Below are 21,761 nucleotides of genomic sequence, written 5' to 3' on the forward strand. Positions count from 1 at the left end.
TTTTTAAATTACTTCTAGTTTCCCATAGGGGATTTGTTCAAAGAGGTTAAATCTGGGGTGTGATATTGCGTGAGGGGAGTTCCCTGTTTTAAAGGCCAACTCCAATGAAAAAAAGAGACTTGTGCTTTTCACCACTAGGGGGGCTGAGAGCACTGAAAATCACTCCATTCAGAAAGGTAATCTCCTGCCCAGTGCACCACTGCATGTAATGATTGCTGTGTCCAGGCCCAACATAACACTCCCAGACAGCTTTATGTGACCTCCCAGTGCCCTGCTTCTCTTTTCTTTAAAGCGTGATTCTGTTTCAATACCTGCAGAGATGATAAAGAGACAAAGATTTATCTCAGTGTGTGTCTGTGACACCTCATAGTGTGCTCATGTGTTCGCCTGTGATTCATCATACCTGCTACGCTGACCTTTAGTAGCTTATTCTGTTAGGCAAGAGTTTGGCCTCACCTGACAGAGGGGAGTGGGAGACTTGAGGGAGGAGAGGAATACTTGGTGACAAAGAGAGCTTTTGTGACAGGGGGTTTTGAGGATTACATCAAAAAAGGTCAACCAGAATGACAGATCTCCAAGAAAAACTACATACGAGTCACTGTTGGACCCCCAGTATTTTGTTCACTATCAGGACATTTGGATTGACTATGGTGTCTATGAGTGTGATGAAAGAAGCACATGTATGTGGTAAAATCAGGGACTTTGTGTTGTGTGGACCTAATTTGTCTTACAGGCACGGTGAGGTTATCTCCCACCCTGGCAGGCTGCCCAGTCCCTTACATGGGAACCAAATAACCATGCGAGGCACCAGAGAGTGTTCAGAGCCAGGCTTAGTTCAATTTGTTATCTTGCATCAGCCCAGTGAAGCTGCACTGAACCACAAGCTGCAGTTCACTGGTGGTAATGAATACACTGCATATCTGATCAAATGAAACTAAACTCAAAAGCAAGGTCATTTTGACTCCACTCATGGCCAATTGAGCCCAATTGGTGTGTGTGTGTGTGTGTGTGTGTGTGTGTGTGTGTGTGTGTGTGTGTGTGTGTGTGTGTGTGTGTGTGTGTGTGTGTGTGTGTGTGTGTGTGCGATGCATATGTGCGTGTGTGCTCTACTGACCCTGTTCTCATCGTAGATGATCTGCACCAGGCTGCGGTGCTTGGCCTCGCTGGGTGGCGGTGAAATGGGCCGTTCTGGCTCATGAGGCTTCGCTGCCTCCTCCTCCAGCTGTTGCTGTAACACACACAAAAACAGAGATGACAGTTAACACTCCAGGGCTCTGATCTACCAGGAAGACCTGTGGCTCACCAGTTCCTGTTGAAAGGATCAAGAGTGTGCGTTAGAGCAACCAGCCCTCCCCCAGCTCTCCGGCAGGGACTAGACTAACCGTCCTATTAGCTGTAATAGCTATTAACTCCCCAGGGCCTAGTTAATCAAAGAGTTACCACAACAGCCTGTAAACAAAGCCAGCGCCTGCTGTGCAGCAGGAATATCCAACCAGAAAGAGAAAATTAAGAGATAGGGGGGCGGACAAAAGTAAAATTAAGGGAGGGGAATGTGGGAATTCAACACTAAGCAAATACTGAAAAACAGCAGCTCTTTTAACTGAGGCTCCTCATCACCCTGGCTTGTTATTTAGATGTACTGATTATAGTGAATGCTAAGTAAGAACAGAAATAGGCTGCACTGCCAATCATCTGCTTTCAGTCACTGCTTCCTTATCCATCAATAGTGGTCATTCTACAGGAGTAAAACTCAAAAACACACACTACAAACAAAACTATTCAGTTTGATGACTGAAACTTTGCACATTATGCTGCCTCCAGAGTCTGAGGAGTCCTATACGGGTCCTACGGCTGAGAGGGCCGAGTGAGAGGACGGTTCCTGTAAAGTTCCTCCCCTTCTTCCTGTACCAGGAACTTCCTTGGTGGAAATGGGACTCATCATCCCTTGAAGATGTTTGGAGAGGAAAGTTGGGAACACTGCTCCTACAATCAGAAAGGAGCTGAAACGGTTCAAGTGTTTGACTCCACTTGTCCATTTACACACATCATGTGTGTTACTTGTTCTGAAGCTGGTTGAAATGTTTCAGCACTGGCTATTCAGGCAATTTCAGATATTCTTCAGTCATATTACAAAAATGCTGATGTGATTTAAATCACATCTGAATTTCATCTGAATATAAAAAAGCATTTGCGTTAGTATTATATCATTTTTAAATTATGTATTGCACGCAGCCCAGTATTTAACCTATGTCTAGGTTGTTCCCTTCAGAATTTCCTTCGGGATGAATTAAGTTATATCTATCTATCTATCTATCTATCTATCTATCTATCTATCTATCTATCTATCTATCTATCTATCTATCTATTAAAGAGGAAATGGGGTCTTGGAGGTTGAAAAAGCTATTTGTCTGGTAAAAAAAAAAAAAACTTAATTAAAGCAAATGCATTTCAGTCACTAACTTTAAAAATCATCACAAAACTATCAGCAAAACTAATTACTACTGAAGCTCAACAACCTTGTGGCATTAAAGGAGGATACTCTGAAGATATCTGGACACAGTGTGTGTGCTGTGCAGGCTGTAAGCTGCAGACAGAAGAAGAGTGTATCCAGCTGTAACTAGCTGTCTGGAGGCAGAGGCCCAGTGTCGCTGCTGTGTGTTTAGCTGAGCTACAGTTAAGTCAGCCCCCCCCTCTTCTCCTGCTCCTGCTCCTCCTTCTCATCTCCTGTCAGAGGCTTCAGAAGGGGAAAGGAGGCCTCCAGAGGATCCACATGAGAGCAAAGCAAGATGGATCATCATGTGCCATGATAGGGCTGGATAAGCATCTGGTGAAGGAAACACAGACATTCCCACAGAGACCCCCCCCCCTTTTCTCTTTCCAAACCCACCACAGAGTAAAATAAAATAAACCAGCCGTCCTGATCTTGGCTAACACGGCATGGGCTGGCGGTAACCGAAGCCCGAGGCCCCACCCATCCCCTACCTCTGCCAGGAGTCTTTAAATCAACTTTTTCCCTGCCACTTAATTAGTCCAGATGTTTTAATGCTTCAGGAGAGTTGGACTGTAAAAAAAAATATCCATAAAAACACTTGATTTATGCTTGTAAGCAGCAGGGCTTTAGTCTCTCAATCATTCATAAGTTTTAACCCCCAGGTTGGAATATGAGGTTACTTTGGTTCCTGCTACACTTTGGTAAAATACCCAACTTCACACTAAATCCTTTCCAGCAAAACATTCAGATAGCATGCTTTGTATATTTATCCAACAGACACAGATTTCAGCAGCTATTGGTAAATTAGAGTTCATGTTATTTAGAGGCCATTCTTAAGTAATGTAGGTTTCCCCTTTAAAATGCTTTCAGTTAGAATATCATACTGTTTCATTTCATTTATTGGATCTCTATTAGCACCAGCACATTAGCATAGCTATTCTTCCTGGAGTCCAAACATGAAGTCCATCAATATAACATACATACATACACACACACACACACACACACACACACACATATACATACATATATATATATATATATATATATATATATATATATATATATATATATAACACAAGACATAATACACCACTTGTACAATACAAGTAAGAATCTGTAAATATGCACCCTTATCCTATAATGTATAAACTTATCATAATTACTATTCAAGCTATATTAGCTACCGTGCAGAGATGTAAACGGTATAAACATAAACGTTCAAGAGTCAAATGATCAGTTTTCACCCAGATTAAACCGACCAGTCATTTTTAAATAATGACACGCATATCTGTCATCAATAAATTCACCTAATGCCATTACTGTTTGAGATACTTAAGTGTTATGAGCTGCAGTATAAGAGAGTGCATAGTGGAGGAGGAAAAGAGTGAGGTTGACTACAGTTTCTGCACTGAACATGGCAGGCGGCCAGAAAGGAGACAGTGTGGCAGGGATATGAGTGGTTTAGCAGTCAAAAAAAGCCTCTGCCATAATCCTCCTCCTCCCCCAGGGAAGCTGTTATTTATAGCCTTATATATTTTTAACCTACTTCTCTCCTAAATAAAAAGCCAAAGAGAAGAGAAGGAAAGTGGGGATGCAGCTGCCTGGAGGAGTGCGTGTACAGAATCGTGCTACATTGAGCAAGAAACAGCTACAAGCTTGAATGCAGCGATTACAACACAGCAAAGTCTGTTTAAGACTTTACTGCACCAATGCCAACTATAGCCTGGCAGGGAGAGTCACACTGGAAGGCGGCACATTGAACATTTCAAACAAGCTAAAATACTGCCACCAAGAACATTCACCAAGAATGCCAGCGCTGGCAAAGACCTGCACATGACGACAAGCATGACCAATAAACACGAAGGTACCTGAAAGTGCTTGTTAAGCACGCCTGTCCACCCGCCCGCTCCAAATATGTGCAGAATGCACATGAATGACATCACACTGTGTATACTTTACTTTCTTCACTGTCACATATCATCCTGTCTTTCCAGTTGTGCACAAAATAACACCATGTCAAATTACAACAATTACCTAAACACCTGTACAAACACTGGCTCTGGCTCGTGTTCAGCTGCATACTAACCTGCACCCTCCCTTTTCAAATCACCTCATTCTCATCACAAAGTGAATGAAAAACGGAAATACATTTGGAAATGACAGATTTCTACTGCCCTCTTACACACATTTATCCTCTTTTCAGTAGATAGTCAAATTTAGCAAAACCAGGATATTTCTGGAGCTTAAGAGTGTATTCACACCTGCAGTGTTAGTGCGCACTAAACAGGTGTGAATACACCCTAAGTTCCCACGAAACAAATCAACAAATATAAATCAGTTCCTATGCATGAGATGACACCAGTGTTCAATCTCTAAACATGAAGCAAACCAGTAGAATCTCATCATTCCAGGCGGATTCAGAGGTGTGCAGACCTGTTTCTTGCGGAGCTTGCTGATCTGCTGCTCCACCATGGTGATCTCCCTGTCCACGCGGTCCATGTTCTGGATGAGCTCCTCCTTGGAGAAGCGAGCCGGCACCAGATCCAAGTCAGGGTCCATCTGGACCGGACTCACCGGGGAGATGGGCTCCAGTTTTCCCATGGCGCTCCCACGATCCTACAGACACACAACAGAGAAAAAAAATGTATTTTTTTTTTTAGTTGTGAATGCTTTATATCATCTTATTCTCCACAGCTTTTTCAATTTTACACTTGGGAAAAAGTCAAACACAATAAAGTCATTTTATTTAGGTCTAAAGGTAGAGGGGAGAATGAGAACAGGGTGAATATTTCTAAAAGGAATTTCATGAGGTAAGACACGTCTACCCAATGTTTGGATTAAACGGATTGTAGTTGACAAGTCAGTTGAAGTGATTTGACACAACGTAGCATGAAGACCCTCCTGATATTTGCTCCTGACCCCCTCAGATAAAAGTTTCCATCTTGAAAGCGTCCCTGTCTTCCTCTGATTGCAAGGTCTGTAGGTGACTCCACAAGAAATCATCCAAACATAGTCCGTGTATCCTTTGGGAAGGTAACACACACCAGTAATTAAGTCCTCTGGGTAATGAAAGGCAGTGTAGTGTCTCAGTGTCACTAGACCACACTAATGAATATCAGGTCACAGCCTCCCTCGCTACAACTGCACTGAGCGCTGGCAGCTGCCTCTGCTACAGACACTTTGTCTGAGATGTGAAATGAGTTTTAAGGTGTAGGGGAAAAACTCTGAAGGGTTGTGTAGTAGGGATGTCACGATTATATATTTTCTCGGTGCGATTATTATCAAAGAAATAATCATGATTATCACGATTATTATATTCAATAATTTTACAACACTATGAATGTGTCAAATCAAATATAGTCAAAATATAATTGCATTACAGATTATATAAACAAATTATTTAAAGTATCTATTAATATAAGACCAATTATTAAATCTTCAGAGGAAATGTTTGAAGTATTCAAATGTTTGTTTTTGTTTTTTTATAACAAATGAGGCACTAACATTTAAATTACCAGTTCAGTGTTATGTGGTAAATTGACATTAACATAATTTAACCCAGTTACTGTGTATTTACCTTTACAAAGCAAGGTGGTTATCCCGCAGGTGATGATTCATATCGTTCATAATGTTGCGTAACTTTGTTTTCGTTCTGTGTGAGTTGTGCTGATCTGAAAACATGGTTCCGGGCTTCCAGCATAATCTTTTTTGGAAAGTGATGGTATTTAGGAACTTTTACGATTAAATAATTGTGGCATTTAATACCGCGATTAATTGTGTAAACAAGTAATCGTGACATCCCTATTGCGTAGTATGTGAACAGATGGAATTCACCATGTCTTCTGGCGGAAAATTTTGAAATGATGTGCATCTGTCACTCAAATAATACACACAGTGCTTCTCATCACATAAGCTGCCGTGCTGAAGAGAGAGAAGAGATTGATTAAACTACAGCAGCACAGTCAGAAGTCAGTGTAGCCTCCATCTCTCTCCAGAGATCTTCCTAAACTACAGCACAACAAGATGGCAGGAATAAATAGAGACCAGTCGCACCTCAAAATTAACAAACTGGGATGTAAATGTGGCCTTCCTGTTTGTTTTCATGCATTAATCTGAGGAACATGCCGGCCTCATCATTAGTCCATAGGGATCTGATGTTCTGGTCTGCTGCAGTTTTCTGTCTATTCATTAGAGCAGAGTGAGACGGTGTTTAAATCACATACAGAGCCACAGTGTGTCATCATTTTCATAAACTCAGTTGTGTATTTCCCACTGTTCCACTGCGATTCTTTCATGTGCAAATTGTGACTATGCGCATTAAAAAACAAGTGCAATATGTAAAGCACCAGAAATGTGCATGTTTGTGAATTTCTACTCTCTAAAAGTGACTGATTAGTGATTAATTATAAGATACCGATTGTTTATCTGTCCATATAATTGACTATTTGTTTAGGCTCTAATCAAGATGACCAGCATATTAATTTATTTTGAACCCAGATAATTATTGTGCCTCAGAACATAATGTGGTTGAAAAAGCAACCAGCTTCTTCCTCATGGCAATAACCATGAGTCTAATCTATTATATTGTATAAAATCCACCAAATATTACAACACGCGGACCACATGCTGTGTAGTTCAGTCGAGCATTACAGTTTAGGACTGGATTCATCAGACCATTTCACCTTTTCTCCAGTCATCATGGCTTCAGTTGCTCCTTAACTAAATAAATATCTTCAGTGGTTTGGGAAAGAGGAGAGTTTCCTACATGATCTTCTTCTACAACCCTTATTGGACACATTTTTCTGTGCAGAGTGATTGCTGTATGAATATTTCAACCTGTGCCTGTCAGGCCTCTGACCTCTCCCACACAGTTTGATGAGGTGTTATGGACCACATACACATTTCAAATGTGCTGCCTTAGAGAGCTCCCGCTTGAAGCCAATTCTCAGTAATCCGTTCACATGCAAAGCAAGAGTGGAAACCGTGTTGCTGTTACATGCACCAGTTTATGTAACAGCAACACACACGCATGATAAAAAAAGAGAGCCCACTTGCTCTGACTGCAGGGGCAGCTTCCATCTATTTGTGATCAGTATGTGTGTGCACTGTCTGCATGTACAGTACTGTATGTCCATCCTACTGCCACATCCTCCATTAAATGACTACATGTGTGATTCAGTTAGGGGGTTTTGTTTTGTGTTATTTTTAAACATCTGAAATGACGATTATGTAAATGGGCTAATCTGGACTGGGCAGCCTGCGAGACCTGCTGTGACTGAAAATGTCAGTGGCAGATGATGTTGAAGGGCTGTCCTATATGAAGAAACCCACAGCTACAAGTGCAGTTTTGACCAAAAGAAAGAGAATCACTTCAAATTTACATTAAAGGTATAATATGTAGGAATTCCCCCCATCTAGCGGTGTGGTTGCATATCTGAACGTATTCTTGATGTTGCATTCACGTGAAATCAGACAGACAACAGACGCTGCATGTAACAGGATAAACAAGCGTCTATGTAAACAAGTGGTCCGTCAGCACGAGGCAAAACAATACAGGCGTGACAATATGTTGTCATGGTGATGTGGTATTGTTTACCTGACCCATGTTTTACTGTCTTTCTCTGGTGGAGTAAAATGACATCCAGTTGGTTTGCCGACGGCCGTCTGCCTGACTGCACCTGAATGCAACACCAGTGCCGACAGCTCCGCTGAGTTTCTATGGTTACCTACGGTCACGCTGCCACTCAACGTAAAAAATGGCGATGCAACATGGCCGCCTCGGTTCGGTGCGTCGCCCACTTATGTATTTGTAACGACTTGTAACAACTCATTCTAAGGCACCAGAAAGCTTTCATTTGTATGCAGGTGTGATTCCACTTCAGTGAAATACATATTTATGAAAGACATTTTTGATTTTTGCTAATAAAAAGCCAAATAAGTTACATACTGGGGCTTTAAAAATAAATAAATAAAAGGAATAACATACATGACTGGTCTAAAACGCCGTCCTCTCTGTCCTGTGTTACAGCTCTGCATGCCAGACGCTTCTCTCAGAGGACGGATTTATGGTGATGTAAAACCAGATATCATTACACAACATGTGTGCATGATGACTCCAGTCACAAGAGGGACATCACATGTCAACAGTACAGCGCTGATGGGGTTTTTTTCTCTGCCCTATCATTTACGCCATACTTGCTGATATTTCTGGACTTTATTTCTGGACATTGCTACTTTGTTCTCTTGTGATCTCAGAAGAGTAAAGCACAGACAAGATGTTTATAGATAATTTCACCAGGAGGGATTTTACAGAGTAATAAAAGTACAAAGGCAAACATAGCCTGTGTTTTGTCGCTGTGGTCTTTTGCCCTACACCATCCTCTGTTCGTGTCGGCACTGCAACAGCACATCAACAACCACTCCACCTGTGACATGGTGTGAAAAGGTCACAGGCCGATAGCTAAGCCTCTGGCCAGGCCAGGCTTACAGCTTATAGGCCCTCCACAACTCCGCTCGCATTTAGAACATTCCTCTGCATGATGTCTCAGGCTGCGCATGCATCAGGTTTTATTTAAATTACCTCTGGGTGTTGTGGCGTGTCTGTGTGAATGTGTTGTGTTTAGTGAGCACCAGCTTGTGCGACTGAGTCACGGAGTCTTCAGCGTTTCAGACGACGGTTTGAATAAAGCCCTTTATGTCCTCAACTCAACATCCTGTTCACAGTAGTAATACCGGTTTGGTCATGAAGCCCACTCTTGCAGTGGGTGCACAATGCTACTGACACTTATGTGACTGAAGTAAAAAAAACTCCTCAAGGCTGGATCTCAATATGAAAAGGTAAACAATTCAAACAAGAGCAAATAAAAGTGCAGTATGGAAAAAAAGGATCTACTATCTAAATTCTAAAGCTAAATAAAGTTTTTAAACTGCAGGGAAACTTGGGCGCGTGTATGTTGTGTGGGCGGCTTTACAATGATCTTGAACCGTCATCAACAAAAGATTATTTATTATTTATGCTTCATTCCTTGAGCTGAAGACAAAAAGAGACCGTAATTAATGTCAACATCATGGAAAGTTCTTAACTGTGGACTACTGCTGCCCCCCGTCTGTTGCCTTTAATGCAGGACTACAACTATTAAATACTTTAATAAATTTGTTAATCACAGTGACAAAAGAAATCTGTTAATCAGACAGGATGCATGCAAGTCAGAGCCAGGGGAAATCCAGTGGATAAGACATCTCCATAAAAGTGTCTTTGAAATAATGACTGCCTTCCAAAGACAACGAATAAAAGCTGCTATTGTGATTTATTTGCATTTGCATAAATTAAACGGTGGTGGGAAGCAATGAACATGCCTCCAAGAATGTGGCTCAGAGTGGCTTTGGTGGCATAAGACATCTGACTGCTGTTCTGAATGCTTGAAGATACAGAGCAGCACACTGGAGAATCAACCTTATCACTTTCTGGATGAAGACAGTCTTCGTTCCAAGCCAGTATCTGACGACGACTCCCTGATCGCAGAACATCCTGCACCAATCAGGTCGGACGTCAGTCCAGATACACAACTGCTACCATTATGACTGGAGTTACAAAACAAACCTCTGTATGCCGGATTCAAACAATTCAAACAAAAAAAAAGGCAAAGAGTTGGTGGTAGGTCTTCAAGAGATACAAAGCACTCTACACCAGACAAATGATCCAGTCTGCACTAAAATACTCAACTCTAGTCAGTTCTATCACTTGCGTAACAAGTGAAGTTCTGTGTCTAAGGTGAACCAGTGTGAGCCAATGCCCCAGACAAAAGCTTAACGTCAACCTTGAGTTTGAAATATTTCATCACAGATACACTCTGTGTTCCCAAGGTCAAGACTGAATCGCAACGCTCAGGTTTCAGTTACACCCCTTTCACTTTTCACACACACACGCCAGCTCTCTCTTTGTCTGTCTCAGGAGGAGTCCAATCACATTCACACATCAGTACCAGTAATTGAATGTCTATCTGGAGAAGGACACCTGGTCACCCACCTATCCAAAAACTGCATTTTTGAGCCAATACCAATATCAATATCTGATCAAGATATATCAGCTAACCTACATAAGAGCCTAACATAAATAAACCTTTTTGACTAAGATCCTTCAAACTTAGTTATTTGAGAACTGAGGCCAAGATACATACTGAGCGTTACCATTGAAAAATACAGCTTTCTGTTCTCTCTGGTGTCAAACCATGTAAAGGCAACACTGTTGTGAAACCCACTCGGCATTTCTGCGCTGAAATGTCTTGCTATTCATTGCCAACATACACATCAATACCAATATATCTGCAACAAGCTAATATCTACAGTTACTGCGTATGGTCCGCCCTGCTGATTTATCATTTTAATAAAGAGTTAGCTAACTCACACAGAGAGGCTGATGACACATTTGACCATCATCACTGTTTTCAGCTCAGTGGAATTATTACTCAGCCGTATCACAGGTACATTTCTACATCCCATAGCTCCAACACCACTGCAGCCTTTCAGCCATATATGGTAAGAATGATGTGTTTAGAAATGTAATGAGCGCCGCCTTGTAAAGGAGATTCCAGTCTGTGATCTAGCTGTATTCTCTTTACTTAAAAACTACAAATGGAGGATGACTGCAGAATGTTGCTTTTGTCCTCTGATTCACTGTCCATGTGAGTCATGATGAAACCTTTATCAGATACTACTCTTGCCTATATTTCCTGCTGGTCTTTGTGTCCCTCTCCTCCCTTTCCTTCCCCCAGCCTTTATTTGTGCCTCCCTACACGTTTCCCTTTCTCTCTACTTCCCATCTCTCTCTCTATCCCACTATCATTTGGTGCACTTGCTCTATGCAGTGATTGCATCTGACACAACTTATATAATGGGTTTACAGCCAGAGCTGCTCTGAAGGGAATTACTGGCATTCCTGAATATTTGCCTGCTAGCTTAAGAGTCAGTGTTTTTTCTTTTTTTCTTTTTTTTTACTGTACCCTCTGTTATTGGTGTATCTATTTACCATTCCTTGGCTGTCTGCCTCCCCTGGCAGTTTGAAACACTCTGTGTAATGTCAGGAACACCTCCCCATCAGCAGTTCTACACTGCAAGCAAGTCGTTTTGATGTGCAGTTCACACAGTTTCTTCCTCAGTCTTTTTGAAATCTAGGTCAGCTCTATTATTTATTAATTGCTGTTTCACAACTCCTTTCGTCTTCCCACTGCTGCTCACAGAGCTCCAGCTCCTACAATACAGAATCTCCAGCATCCGCTGTGGCTCTGAAGGAGGCCGGCTGGGATTAATCCAAAAAACACAAGATCTCCAGAATGCAGTCGTAACATTTGAGAAGAGGTATCCACATTATGAATCAGGATTTATCAAAGCCAGAGGAGGCACTGACAGCGTTTCTCAATATATTAGTGCATTACTTACATTTGAGTGTTTCTTCAAAATTATTTTTGGTAACAGACAGCTTTGATACATCACCACATGGTTGAACAAATCAATTATTTCACTCTGTATTGTAACAATTACTTATTTGACTGGTGTTTATTCCTCGCCATCATCATGCTGTAATATATTCCAAACTGTTCAATCCTGTATTGTGTGTTATCATGGCTACTGACCTTTGCCATATCATCATGCCCTCCCAGAGGCAACGGTGGCCGGTGAGACGAAGGCCTCATCAGAGACTCTGGTCCCATCTCTAATCGGGGCCGTTTGATCTCTGCATAGTCCACCTCTGACTGGCTGGAAGGCTCAGGCAGGTATATGTGTTCATAGCGAATATGCTGCTCCTGTCCCCTGCAACAGAAATAAAACACACATGGTACATTAGAAGAAAGACGAGAAAGCTACTGAAACTACAGCGAGCGTTGTTCAGGTGTGACATCTTTTGCTGAGGAAACAGTATGAAAAACAATATGTAGGAGCCATGCTTGCAGCAAGGTGACGATTTGACCAGAAATGTTGTCTTTGTGTTGGTGGGGCACATCTCTAAAGGTTTTGATTAAATTCCCATTATCCTCAGTTGCAGTGATGTTGATCAATGTAGTGAGTCCCTGGGAAATTCAATGGGTCCCCAATAGGATTGTCATGATACCAGAATTTCAGTAGCCAATACCAATACCAGTCAATTTCCACGATTCAAATACTTATTCGATATTACAATTTTTTTTTTAAAAAGAAAGAAAGAAAGAAAAAACAGAACCCATGTTCTTCTAAATTTATTAGGCTACTAAAAAACAGTTTCACATCAAACTTTCTTGTATTTAAGCTCCACTGTGCTTCAACAACTTCTCAGGCAGAAACATGAAGTAAGAACAGAGTTAAAATGGTAAATATGGCTCAACACAAAGAGAAAGTCATGTATCATTACTTTTATCCTTCAAGTCGTTCAACCAGAGAACTATAGTTTTTCATGGGTAGAATGAGGTGTGTCCCCGGGACGCATGGATACTGAGTTTACTGCGTCGTTTCAGATTTTAATGCGTCAGGGAGGCAGGACACGTAGCAACATCACTGCATATTGAAATTAAACTATATATTATGCAGAAGTTAAAATGAACGTGTTTAATGTCCCCCAGTTCAGGTGTGTTTTAGCCTTTTAACATGTTAACACACGAACGTTGACGTGGATGTACAGTATATACTGGCATTCAGTTCAAAGTTAAGGTGCAGTGCAGCTGTGGCTGAAACAGATCAATTACAGCTGTAACTGATGAAAGCTGAGCAAAATCTGATACTGTAGGAGGGAAAGACTAGTCCCAAGGAGAAACTAGCAGAGGATAAGGACCATGTGTGAATTTGACAGTTTGACTGTTATTGACTGTCTTTTGCCTGAAATACTGGACTGGGCTTCAATAGCAGAAATAATACTTCCAAAGCTTGATCAAAAAAGGTGAAGATCAATCAAAGTGAGCGAAAGACAAATGACTCTTTTGTTTAATTCCGAGTCAAGTCGGACAGACACCCCACCCTCAGTCTGATGTATGAGGAGTGAGGACATGAGTAACACTGACGCAGTATTGATCTTCTGAGTGGTAGACACTTTTCGGTACTGCTATTGTGCGAGCACAGTGGTCTAATCAAATCCCATTTATACCAGCTACATCTAACCACACAAAGACGCATTTGTACAAAAGCACAAAATGAGAGTTACAGCAGGAGATCAGGCTGACCTAAATCTTTACTGTTGTGTTCAAGGCACACACAAAAGCCAGCTGGCTAGCTCTGGTTCAAACAGAATCATCATAAAGTAATCACTGAAGACCATTTCTCTCCAAATTGCATGTAATGGGTCACTCAGTAGTGGAAAGTGGAAGCAAGAAAATTGGAAAGGGTGACTCACTGTACACGGTACAATACCATCTAATGGTTTTAAATATAAAAGCACAAGGGCCTTTGCAGGAAATAGGCAGTCGATAGGCACAAACAAAACTAAAATGTGCTTTGTTTTGACTTGCAGGAAGAGAAATGGCACCCTGCATACCGTATCCCAAATCTAGAAGTGCTGTGGAGTGGAGGACCGTGCTGTAATGGGATGGAGTCATAATCTGCTATATGTGTGGTGCTAGTGTAAACCACATTTTGCACATTTCCATCACACTCATTAAACTCATTAGCACTCTGGAGGGAAGTAGTCGGCAAAGGAGCTACAGTGCACCAGCTAAAGCCAACTGTGTGTGTGTGTGTGTGTGTGTGTGTGTGTGTGTGTGTGTGTGTGTGTGTGTGTGTGTGTGTGTGTGTGTGTGTGTGTGTGTGTGTGTGTGTGTGTGTGTGTGTGTGTGTGTGTAGTCAGATGACAGCTTCCGAATGTTAACTGCAGTAGCTGCTTAGATCTGGGAAATTTTATTAGCCCACATGTAAATGGCTCTCTGTTCTTTCTGAGGGAACGGTTTTCTCAAGTCTGCCCCGGAGGCAGATGCCAAAATGTCAGTGACTTCGCTGCCAGTGTCAAAATGGAAGTGGCTTCTGAAGAGGAGAGGGAAAACACAACCATAATTGCTGGTCCAGGCCCACAATGGCCTAGTGTGTGGTTTCTCTGTGTGCCAAAGAGCATGGAGTCTGTCTCTGGCTAGGAGGGTGCCGGTGGGGGTGCTGCAACTATTTGAGACCATCCTCTGCCTACGCCAGAGCTTCACACCGGGGAGGATGTCATGTCACTCAAGTTTTATACAGGGTAACTCACTATTTAAAAAAAAAAAAATGTCCACTCTGCGACAGAAGGTTGGCTTTCTATACCGAAACAGAGCTTACTTCCCATTAATCAGCAGGAAGAAAATTGTTGAATCAATCTCTTTATCAGTTTTGGACTACGGTGATGTTATTTACAGACATGCAGCAGCTCGGTCTGGTGAAAGTAAATCTAGCCCGAGCATGTGTAATTATGTTTTTTTCAATTAATCATGTCAGTCATAGCTACATAGATATATATTTTTTATAATTCAACAAACCATGTCAGACACATCTGTATAGATATATATATTTTCATATTTCAATGAATCATGTCAATTGCAACTTACTGTATAGATATATATATATTTTTATAATTCAACGAATCATGTCAAGCACAACTGTATAGATTTATATTTTTATATTTAAAATGAATCACGTCAAGCTCAACTGTATAGACATATATTTTTATATTTCAATGAATCATGTTAATTCCAGCTATATAGATTATATATAGAATCATGTCCAACCCTGTAACTATGTAAATGTACTTTTCCTGTTATCTAATGGTCCTCTGTCTTTTTGGACTTTTTATGTTAATTTGTTATATTGTTTTGGGAACTACAGATGTAATTTAGCACATGTGCTAAATCCGGTGTATTTACTGTGGGTACTCTAGCACTCACTGTCCATTAATATGCATTGTCCCAACCAAATAAACAAATAAAGTTAAGTAAAGCAGCTACAACCCTCAAACCTCTGGATTCCATTTATCACTCTGCTCTCAGATTTATTACCGGGGATAGATATGACACTCATCATTGTTTACTATATGAAAAAGTTGGTTGGTCCTCCCTTTCTGACAGATGCAGGAAGCACTGGTATATGTTCATCTTCAAGGCCCTTACTGGTAAACAGCCCCCATACATCTCATCTCTCTGGATCTTATTCTACTCGCTCTAATGGTTTATTCTTTCTTAAGGTCCCTTTTGTACATTCAGAGCTTGGTAAATCTACCTTTTCCTTTGATGCTCCAAACTCGTAGAATATTCTCCAACATACTTTGGGGCTGGAGAATATTTCCTCTCTTGCTGATTTTAAACATATGGTGTCTGACTTTTGTAAATCATCCTGCAATTGTTATTCAATGTAATTGTATTTATGTTCTGCTGCTGCTTGTAAACACGTTGTCCCTGTAAATGAGGGAAACCTCAGTGACCAACGAGTTCAAATTAAGGTTTAAATAAAAAAATAAATAAAAAAATGTGACCCCCGTCTCACCCTGCCCCAAACACATTTTTGTCACTCATTCAATCGCACACTTTCTCATCTCCATGGAGGCCTGGCACTTACATAATCACATCATCAAGCTCTAGCCCACCCACCCCCACGCTCTCCCTCTCTCCTTCCCTCTTTCTTTCTCCCTGTCCCTCTTGTGAGCGTGCAGAATAAGCTGATCCCTGGGGAGGATTTGTCTGGAGGATGAGAGAAAGAGATGTGTTATGGGTGGGTGGGTGTATGGGCTTGAGGTGGGGAGGGAAGACGAGCAACAAAACACAACACCACATCCCACAACAGCTCCATCACTTTCTTATTGGCTGGGGCCCCATTATAACAAGAACAGAGATCATGTGTGCTGATAGCAGCCTGTTATTGTGAAAGCGCTACGGCGTTTGTGCGGCTGCCAATCTCTCCGCCGCTTCCCGGAGGAGCAGCTCCACAGCTGTGCTACGGCTAACACGGAGCGGAGTGAGGCTAACTGCACCACAGCTGGGATGAATGAAACTGAGAAAGAGTACAAAAGGGAGGGACAATGGGTGGAGTTTAAAAAAAAAAAAAAAAAAGAGAGAGAGAGAGAGATAGATACAGAGAGGACAAAAAAAAAGTCAGCTAAAATATGCTCCAACACTTCTGTGTTCATTTGGCTCAACCGAACACAAAAATCCCATTCAGTCATGTCCTAATGGCCAAACTAACAGGGGACAGGGATATTCACAAGCACAAAACACTGGATACCAAAAAAGTGAAAGCAATTTTCTAAAAAATCCATTTGTCTGAACTATGGGATCCACAAGGCGATTGTCTGGTAAATGTGGGGAAGCCGTCAGTTCCTAGAACGTAATTCAGCACTGATGCACTTAACTCATCGTTATCTGTTGTTCCGAGGAAATAATAATTTTTAAAAAAGGAAAAACGTGCACATGTAGAAATTTAATAAATATGATAATAATATGACTGCGTAGGTAGATATGCAAAGAAATAGAACCTTGTAAACAACAGTAAGAAATTAAATCAGTTCACAGCTAAATTACAAGTATAATCACAGCGTGTGAACACTTGTTGTGCATTACCGCACCAGATTTGTTTGTACTCTACTCCCTGTTCTGACCAGAAAAGAAACCCTGTTAAGTGGTTTCTCTGCCTTGTTACGCTTGTTAGGAAATTTATTCTCTCCCCTTCTCAAGAAGCCTGGGTGCTCTCAGACAGATGGGAAGAGGCGGAGTGACTGGGATATTGCCTGGAGTAAAGAGGGAGAAGAAACAAACAACGAGCACAGTGGCTCACTGGTGATTATACTATTGTGGATTTCTGACCTGTAATTAGGATAAATATAGAGCATTAACTGAATGTCACATGTTCACCTGCTGTTCTACAGAGCAGTGGACGAATGCATAGATTTAACATAGTTGGAGATAAGCCATCCCTTAGGGGAAAGCACAGTTTCAGTGCTCACACTGTCTTGTCAGAATGTGAGCGACCCCAAGCTCGCTACAAATGGAGACCTGGCGCACTGAATTGCAGAGACTTATGAAAAGACAAGCACACATCTGAGAGGAGAATAGATTGAAGGATTGCCAAGGCCAGAATTACACTATTCAGACTCTGAATGAGAGCGCAGAATGAGGGCTTTAGACTGGATTCTAAGCCCTCCATAGGAATGCCGAAGGCCTGATATATTCAACTGAAAGGCTCCCCACCCACAGATGCCTGCCAGCAAGACTAGGGGTTCATTTCAGTCTCCGCAAAGAAACACAGGCTAACTGCTCGTCTCCCCTTTTGATATAATGGAGCTTTTTTTTTTATCTGGTGAAAAACACCTTCACTGTTCTACTGTTGAAGTTTCACATGGCATCTGTCTTGGAGAAACAGGCAACATTTCTACAGAGAGCGGCTGCCAAAGCACCCGTGACTGAATGAAAGGTGTCAGCAAATCAGTAGCTGGTGGGCAGCAGGAGAACAGTGCAGTGTTTATTTCTGTATCAACCCATGACCCAGTGTTCCCGCTCCGAGGGCCCGGCTACGCTAACCATTAAACACAGCCTTTACAGTGGAGACCATAATCCCATCTGATTGATACTTAAAGACGCCGACACAACACGCACAACACACACACCGCCGCAGAGTCACTCCACCATCTGCTGTCTGCTGTTGTGACGCCATTGCGTTCCAGACACACAATTATTTGACATATCTTGAAAGACAGTCCCCCCCCACACACACACACTCTCTGCCCCGGGCATACTGTTCATGTAGCAAATATCTGCCTGCCGATTTCTAGTAAAGTCAACACCTTCAATTTTTCCCCTTGCATATTTTAACATATGCATGAAAATCTGCCATGACAATCAAATGAAGAGAAAAAAAAAATATATATATATATATATATATATATACACTTATCCTCCGTGGATCATGCACAATTCATGGCAAGTGCATAAATTATTCATAAGTACTCATCAAGACTCATCCTCAAAAAAGCACGGTTATATAAATAATAAACAACTTTGGTAGGTACAAGACTTGAGTCTCCAGAGAGAACGCACTATTCATACAATGCTCTGCCTGACTTACTGTTGGTCTATTGAGGATGGCAACACTCTGCAAGCTCCGTTGCCTGCAGAGCCATTTAACACAACATTACAGAGGAACGTCTTGCGGATGCCAATTACATAAGGATTACACTGGGGGAGGGTTAACAGGCGGAGGCTTTAGTAGAATAATACTGCATAAAAATGCAGCCTGCATGAGGCTTCCACTGAGCATGCTGTGTCCCACACTCATCCAGACTGAAGGACAAACACATGAAAGGGGACAAACGCACATACAGTATGTATACGACGGTGGATACCAGCGCATTCAGCTAGTATCTGAAAAATTACACTAAATCAAAAAGGTCACATTATCTACAGACTCCAGCAGAGGATGATGGTGATTAAAATGTATCTTTTTAAAAAGCAATGGGGTAGATCAAGCTAAATCAACTACTGTATATTTGCCAGGCAATTTTCCCGGCAATTTTCCCCTTTTTCAAAATCACACTGCCATGAACCACACAAGGATTTTAAACATGTTGCCGCAAGAGAAAAAAAAGAACCTACCTTTCATTTCCAGGCTGAAACTCTGAAAGCAAGGAAGGTCGACGGCGATGGGGTTGGGTCAAGTGGGAACTGTAGTCCCTGGCATGAGAGTGGTAGTCCACCAGTCCCACTTCCTGAAACACAAACCAGAAAAAACTTCTCAACATTGATTCCCTCTCTTTAAGAACAATGCAAAGGTCCCAAAATGACTAAATATTTTGACAGAATGTTTCCCCATTGCCTGCCTTGTTTCCTCTCCATGTGATCATTTTCATCCCGCTCTCATACTCTATCTCTCAGTTGTTTCTCACACAAGTGGGCTAACCCGTACAGCTACAGTCAACTTGCGCTTCTGCCAATCAGGAATTGTGGGACACAGCCCATCAACCCTCATCTCCTCCTGAATGTGATGTGGGACTAACTACATGTGCAGCTGTGGGGATCCTGGGGGGGGTAAGCCTTGGATTCCCCCATACCACCAGAACAAAGAGAAAAGCCTGTAAACAGTGGAGGTCACAGACTGAAGCTCTGCATCACCTAGAGGCCTCTTCTCTCAAACAGACAGCTTTGTCTGTAACATGGAGAAGAAGATAATCTTGATAATTAGGAGATGTGGCTGAAAATAATGGGCGAGCCTTAATGTGACTCCGTGGTGACAACATGAACTTTCAACTGAAACACCTAATGAGGGTTCTGTGTGCACAACAATGTAACCTGGGAATGTTTCTGTTGGAAAAACAGCGGCGGGGGCCTCTGGGGTCAGACCCTCTCCAGTGGTTCACAGTAATATCCTGTTTACTAAATATCCACCAAGCACGCAAAGCCTGAGCTACAACTACAGCAACAAAAAACAATAAAAAATCTCTAAAATGTTGAAGCACTACAGGTGGTCTATTAAAGGGATAGTTCACCCAAAATTGAAATTTCACTCATTATCTACTCACCCTCATGTGGACTAAGGGCTGGGAGAAGTGTCCTCCGTGGCTTCTCGGCATAGCAGTGCATGTCCATATAACGGTTGCAAATGGATACCAACTGTCTTCGTAACAAAAAGACACACCAAAAAACATCCAAATACCTCCATGCTGTTCGTATATAATGTCCGTCTTGTATTGAAGCCCTGAAATGCAAAATTGTCCCGAAAAAAATTAAATAAGTCTATTTTTCAAGCTTGTTTGTAGCGGAAGCTCCTCTTCCCGGTTCGTCAAGTTTGGACGAACCAGGGTCTGTCCTCTTCCCAGTTCGTCCAAATTTGACGAACCGGGAAGAGGAGCTTCGAGAAGCTTCCGCTACAAAACAAGCTTGAAATATAGACTTATTTAATTTTTTTCGGGACAATTTCGCCTTTCAGGGCTTCAATACAAGACGGACATTACATACGAGCAGCATGGAGGTATTTGGATGTTTTTTGGTGTGTCTTTTTGTTACGAAGACAGTTGGTATCCATTTGCAACCGTTATATGGACATGCACTGCTACGCCGAGACCCCTTGTAACTCAGAGAAGCCACGGATAACTCTCCCAGCCCTTAGTCCACATGAGGGTGAGTAGATAATGAGTGAAATTTCAATTTTGGGTGAACTATCCCTTTAAAGGCCTTACCGTGTGCGCTCGCTGCAGCTGCAGCGGCAGACTGGCGGGGTTGGGCAGGTGCCGTGTGTCCAGTCCAGTCCTGCGGCCCTGGGGCAGCGACTGGGGATGAGAGGACATGCTGGCACAGCCGCTTCCTCTACAGGCAGGAAGTGGGTGTGGCTGCAGAGCAGATGCTGCGCATTATCGGCCCTTTCTCTTCGCCAAGAACCTGTGGAGAAAAAACAAATAATACATGAGCCATGAGACATTTATTGTAGTTGAGGAACCTCAGATGGATTCCTTGGACACTTTCCTACCGTCATACAACACTGCTTGATGTGTCGTACAATACAACAATCATATAACTGTCACTCAGAATCAATTTGATGTTTTCTTTGGCCAACACTTCTTACACTTGGAGTACTTGGAGATGAAAGCGTGTGTCTGTCTGCTCCGGATATCAGAAAGCGTGTGTCTGTCTGCTCCGGATATCAGAATGTCATCACCTCCCTACAGCTGCTCTCCCCTCCAGTGCTCCTAGTGAAGGAGTGCGAGTCCCTCCACCTGCTAAACTGAACCCCCTCCTTCACGGCTTATTGAATGGCCCACTGTCCTCGCACTGAGGACTCACAGACAGAGACCAGCCAAGTCAAGCAGCTCGCTGGTAAACCAAAAATACTCAGAGTTTAATGGGGCTTTAGAGGCAACATAAATAACTCAATGACAGATAGAGATGTAGGCCTTGAGAAGTCAGGCACTAGATTTTCATTTCAGATGACGTTATGCAAACCAGAGTGTCCTAACCTACAAGCAGCATGTCCTATAACACACTGTTGAAAACGTCAACGCAAGAGACAGAGGAGAGTAAGGCGTCTGCACAAGATGAGGACATTGTGGCCAACAGGTCAAATAACATTTAGACCTGGAAGCTGGATAAACAGCAGGGTGATACTCATCGACAAAACATGCAGACGAACAACAACAAACTCTCTCCAACATCTCAAATTGTATCATGCCACAAACTATACAGAAAGATCCCAAACTGATAGCACTCACACCTAAGCTCCAAATCAGTTAGTTCAAACCCCAGCAGGAGCCTGTCCTGTCTGCCTGGACTCACTGAAGCTAGACCAGTATCTGTTCATCACTTTATATGTCACT

At 42.1% G+C, this 21,761-nt stretch overlaps 1 protein-coding gene across 14 annotated transcripts in view; it reads right to left on the bottom strand.

The window, feature by feature from the left end:
* The window catches only part of ncor2 (nuclear receptor corepressor 2), a 99,397-nt gene that overhangs the window by 56,882 nt on the left and 20,754 nt on the right, over nt 1–21,761 (bottom strand). For all 14 annotated transcript variants that reach the window (XM_085787499.1, XM_085787496.1, XM_085787509.1 and 11 more), the window contains exons 2-6: nt 20,631–20,829; nt 19,051–19,163; nt 12,124–12,301; nt 4,928–5,110; nt 1,115–1,228 (exon numbers count right to left, since the gene is read on the bottom strand). In XM_085787499.1, coding sequence (XP_085643625.1) covers nt 1,115–1,228; nt 4,928–5,110; nt 12,124–12,301; nt 19,051–19,163; nt 20,631–20,738 — 696 coding nt within the window. In that variant the 5' untranslated portion in view covers nt 20,739–20,829. The remainder of the gene's footprint in view (nt 1–1,114; nt 1,229–4,927; nt 5,111–12,123; nt 12,302–19,050; nt 19,164–20,630; nt 20,830–21,761) is intronic.

Source organism: Trachurus japonicus, chromosome 9 (assembly GCF_045865225.1).
Source record: "Trachurus japonicus isolate A0001 chromosome 9, Traja_1.0".
Classification (NCBI taxonomy): Eukaryota; Metazoa; Chordata; class Actinopteri; order Carangiformes; family Carangidae; genus Trachurus; species Trachurus japonicus.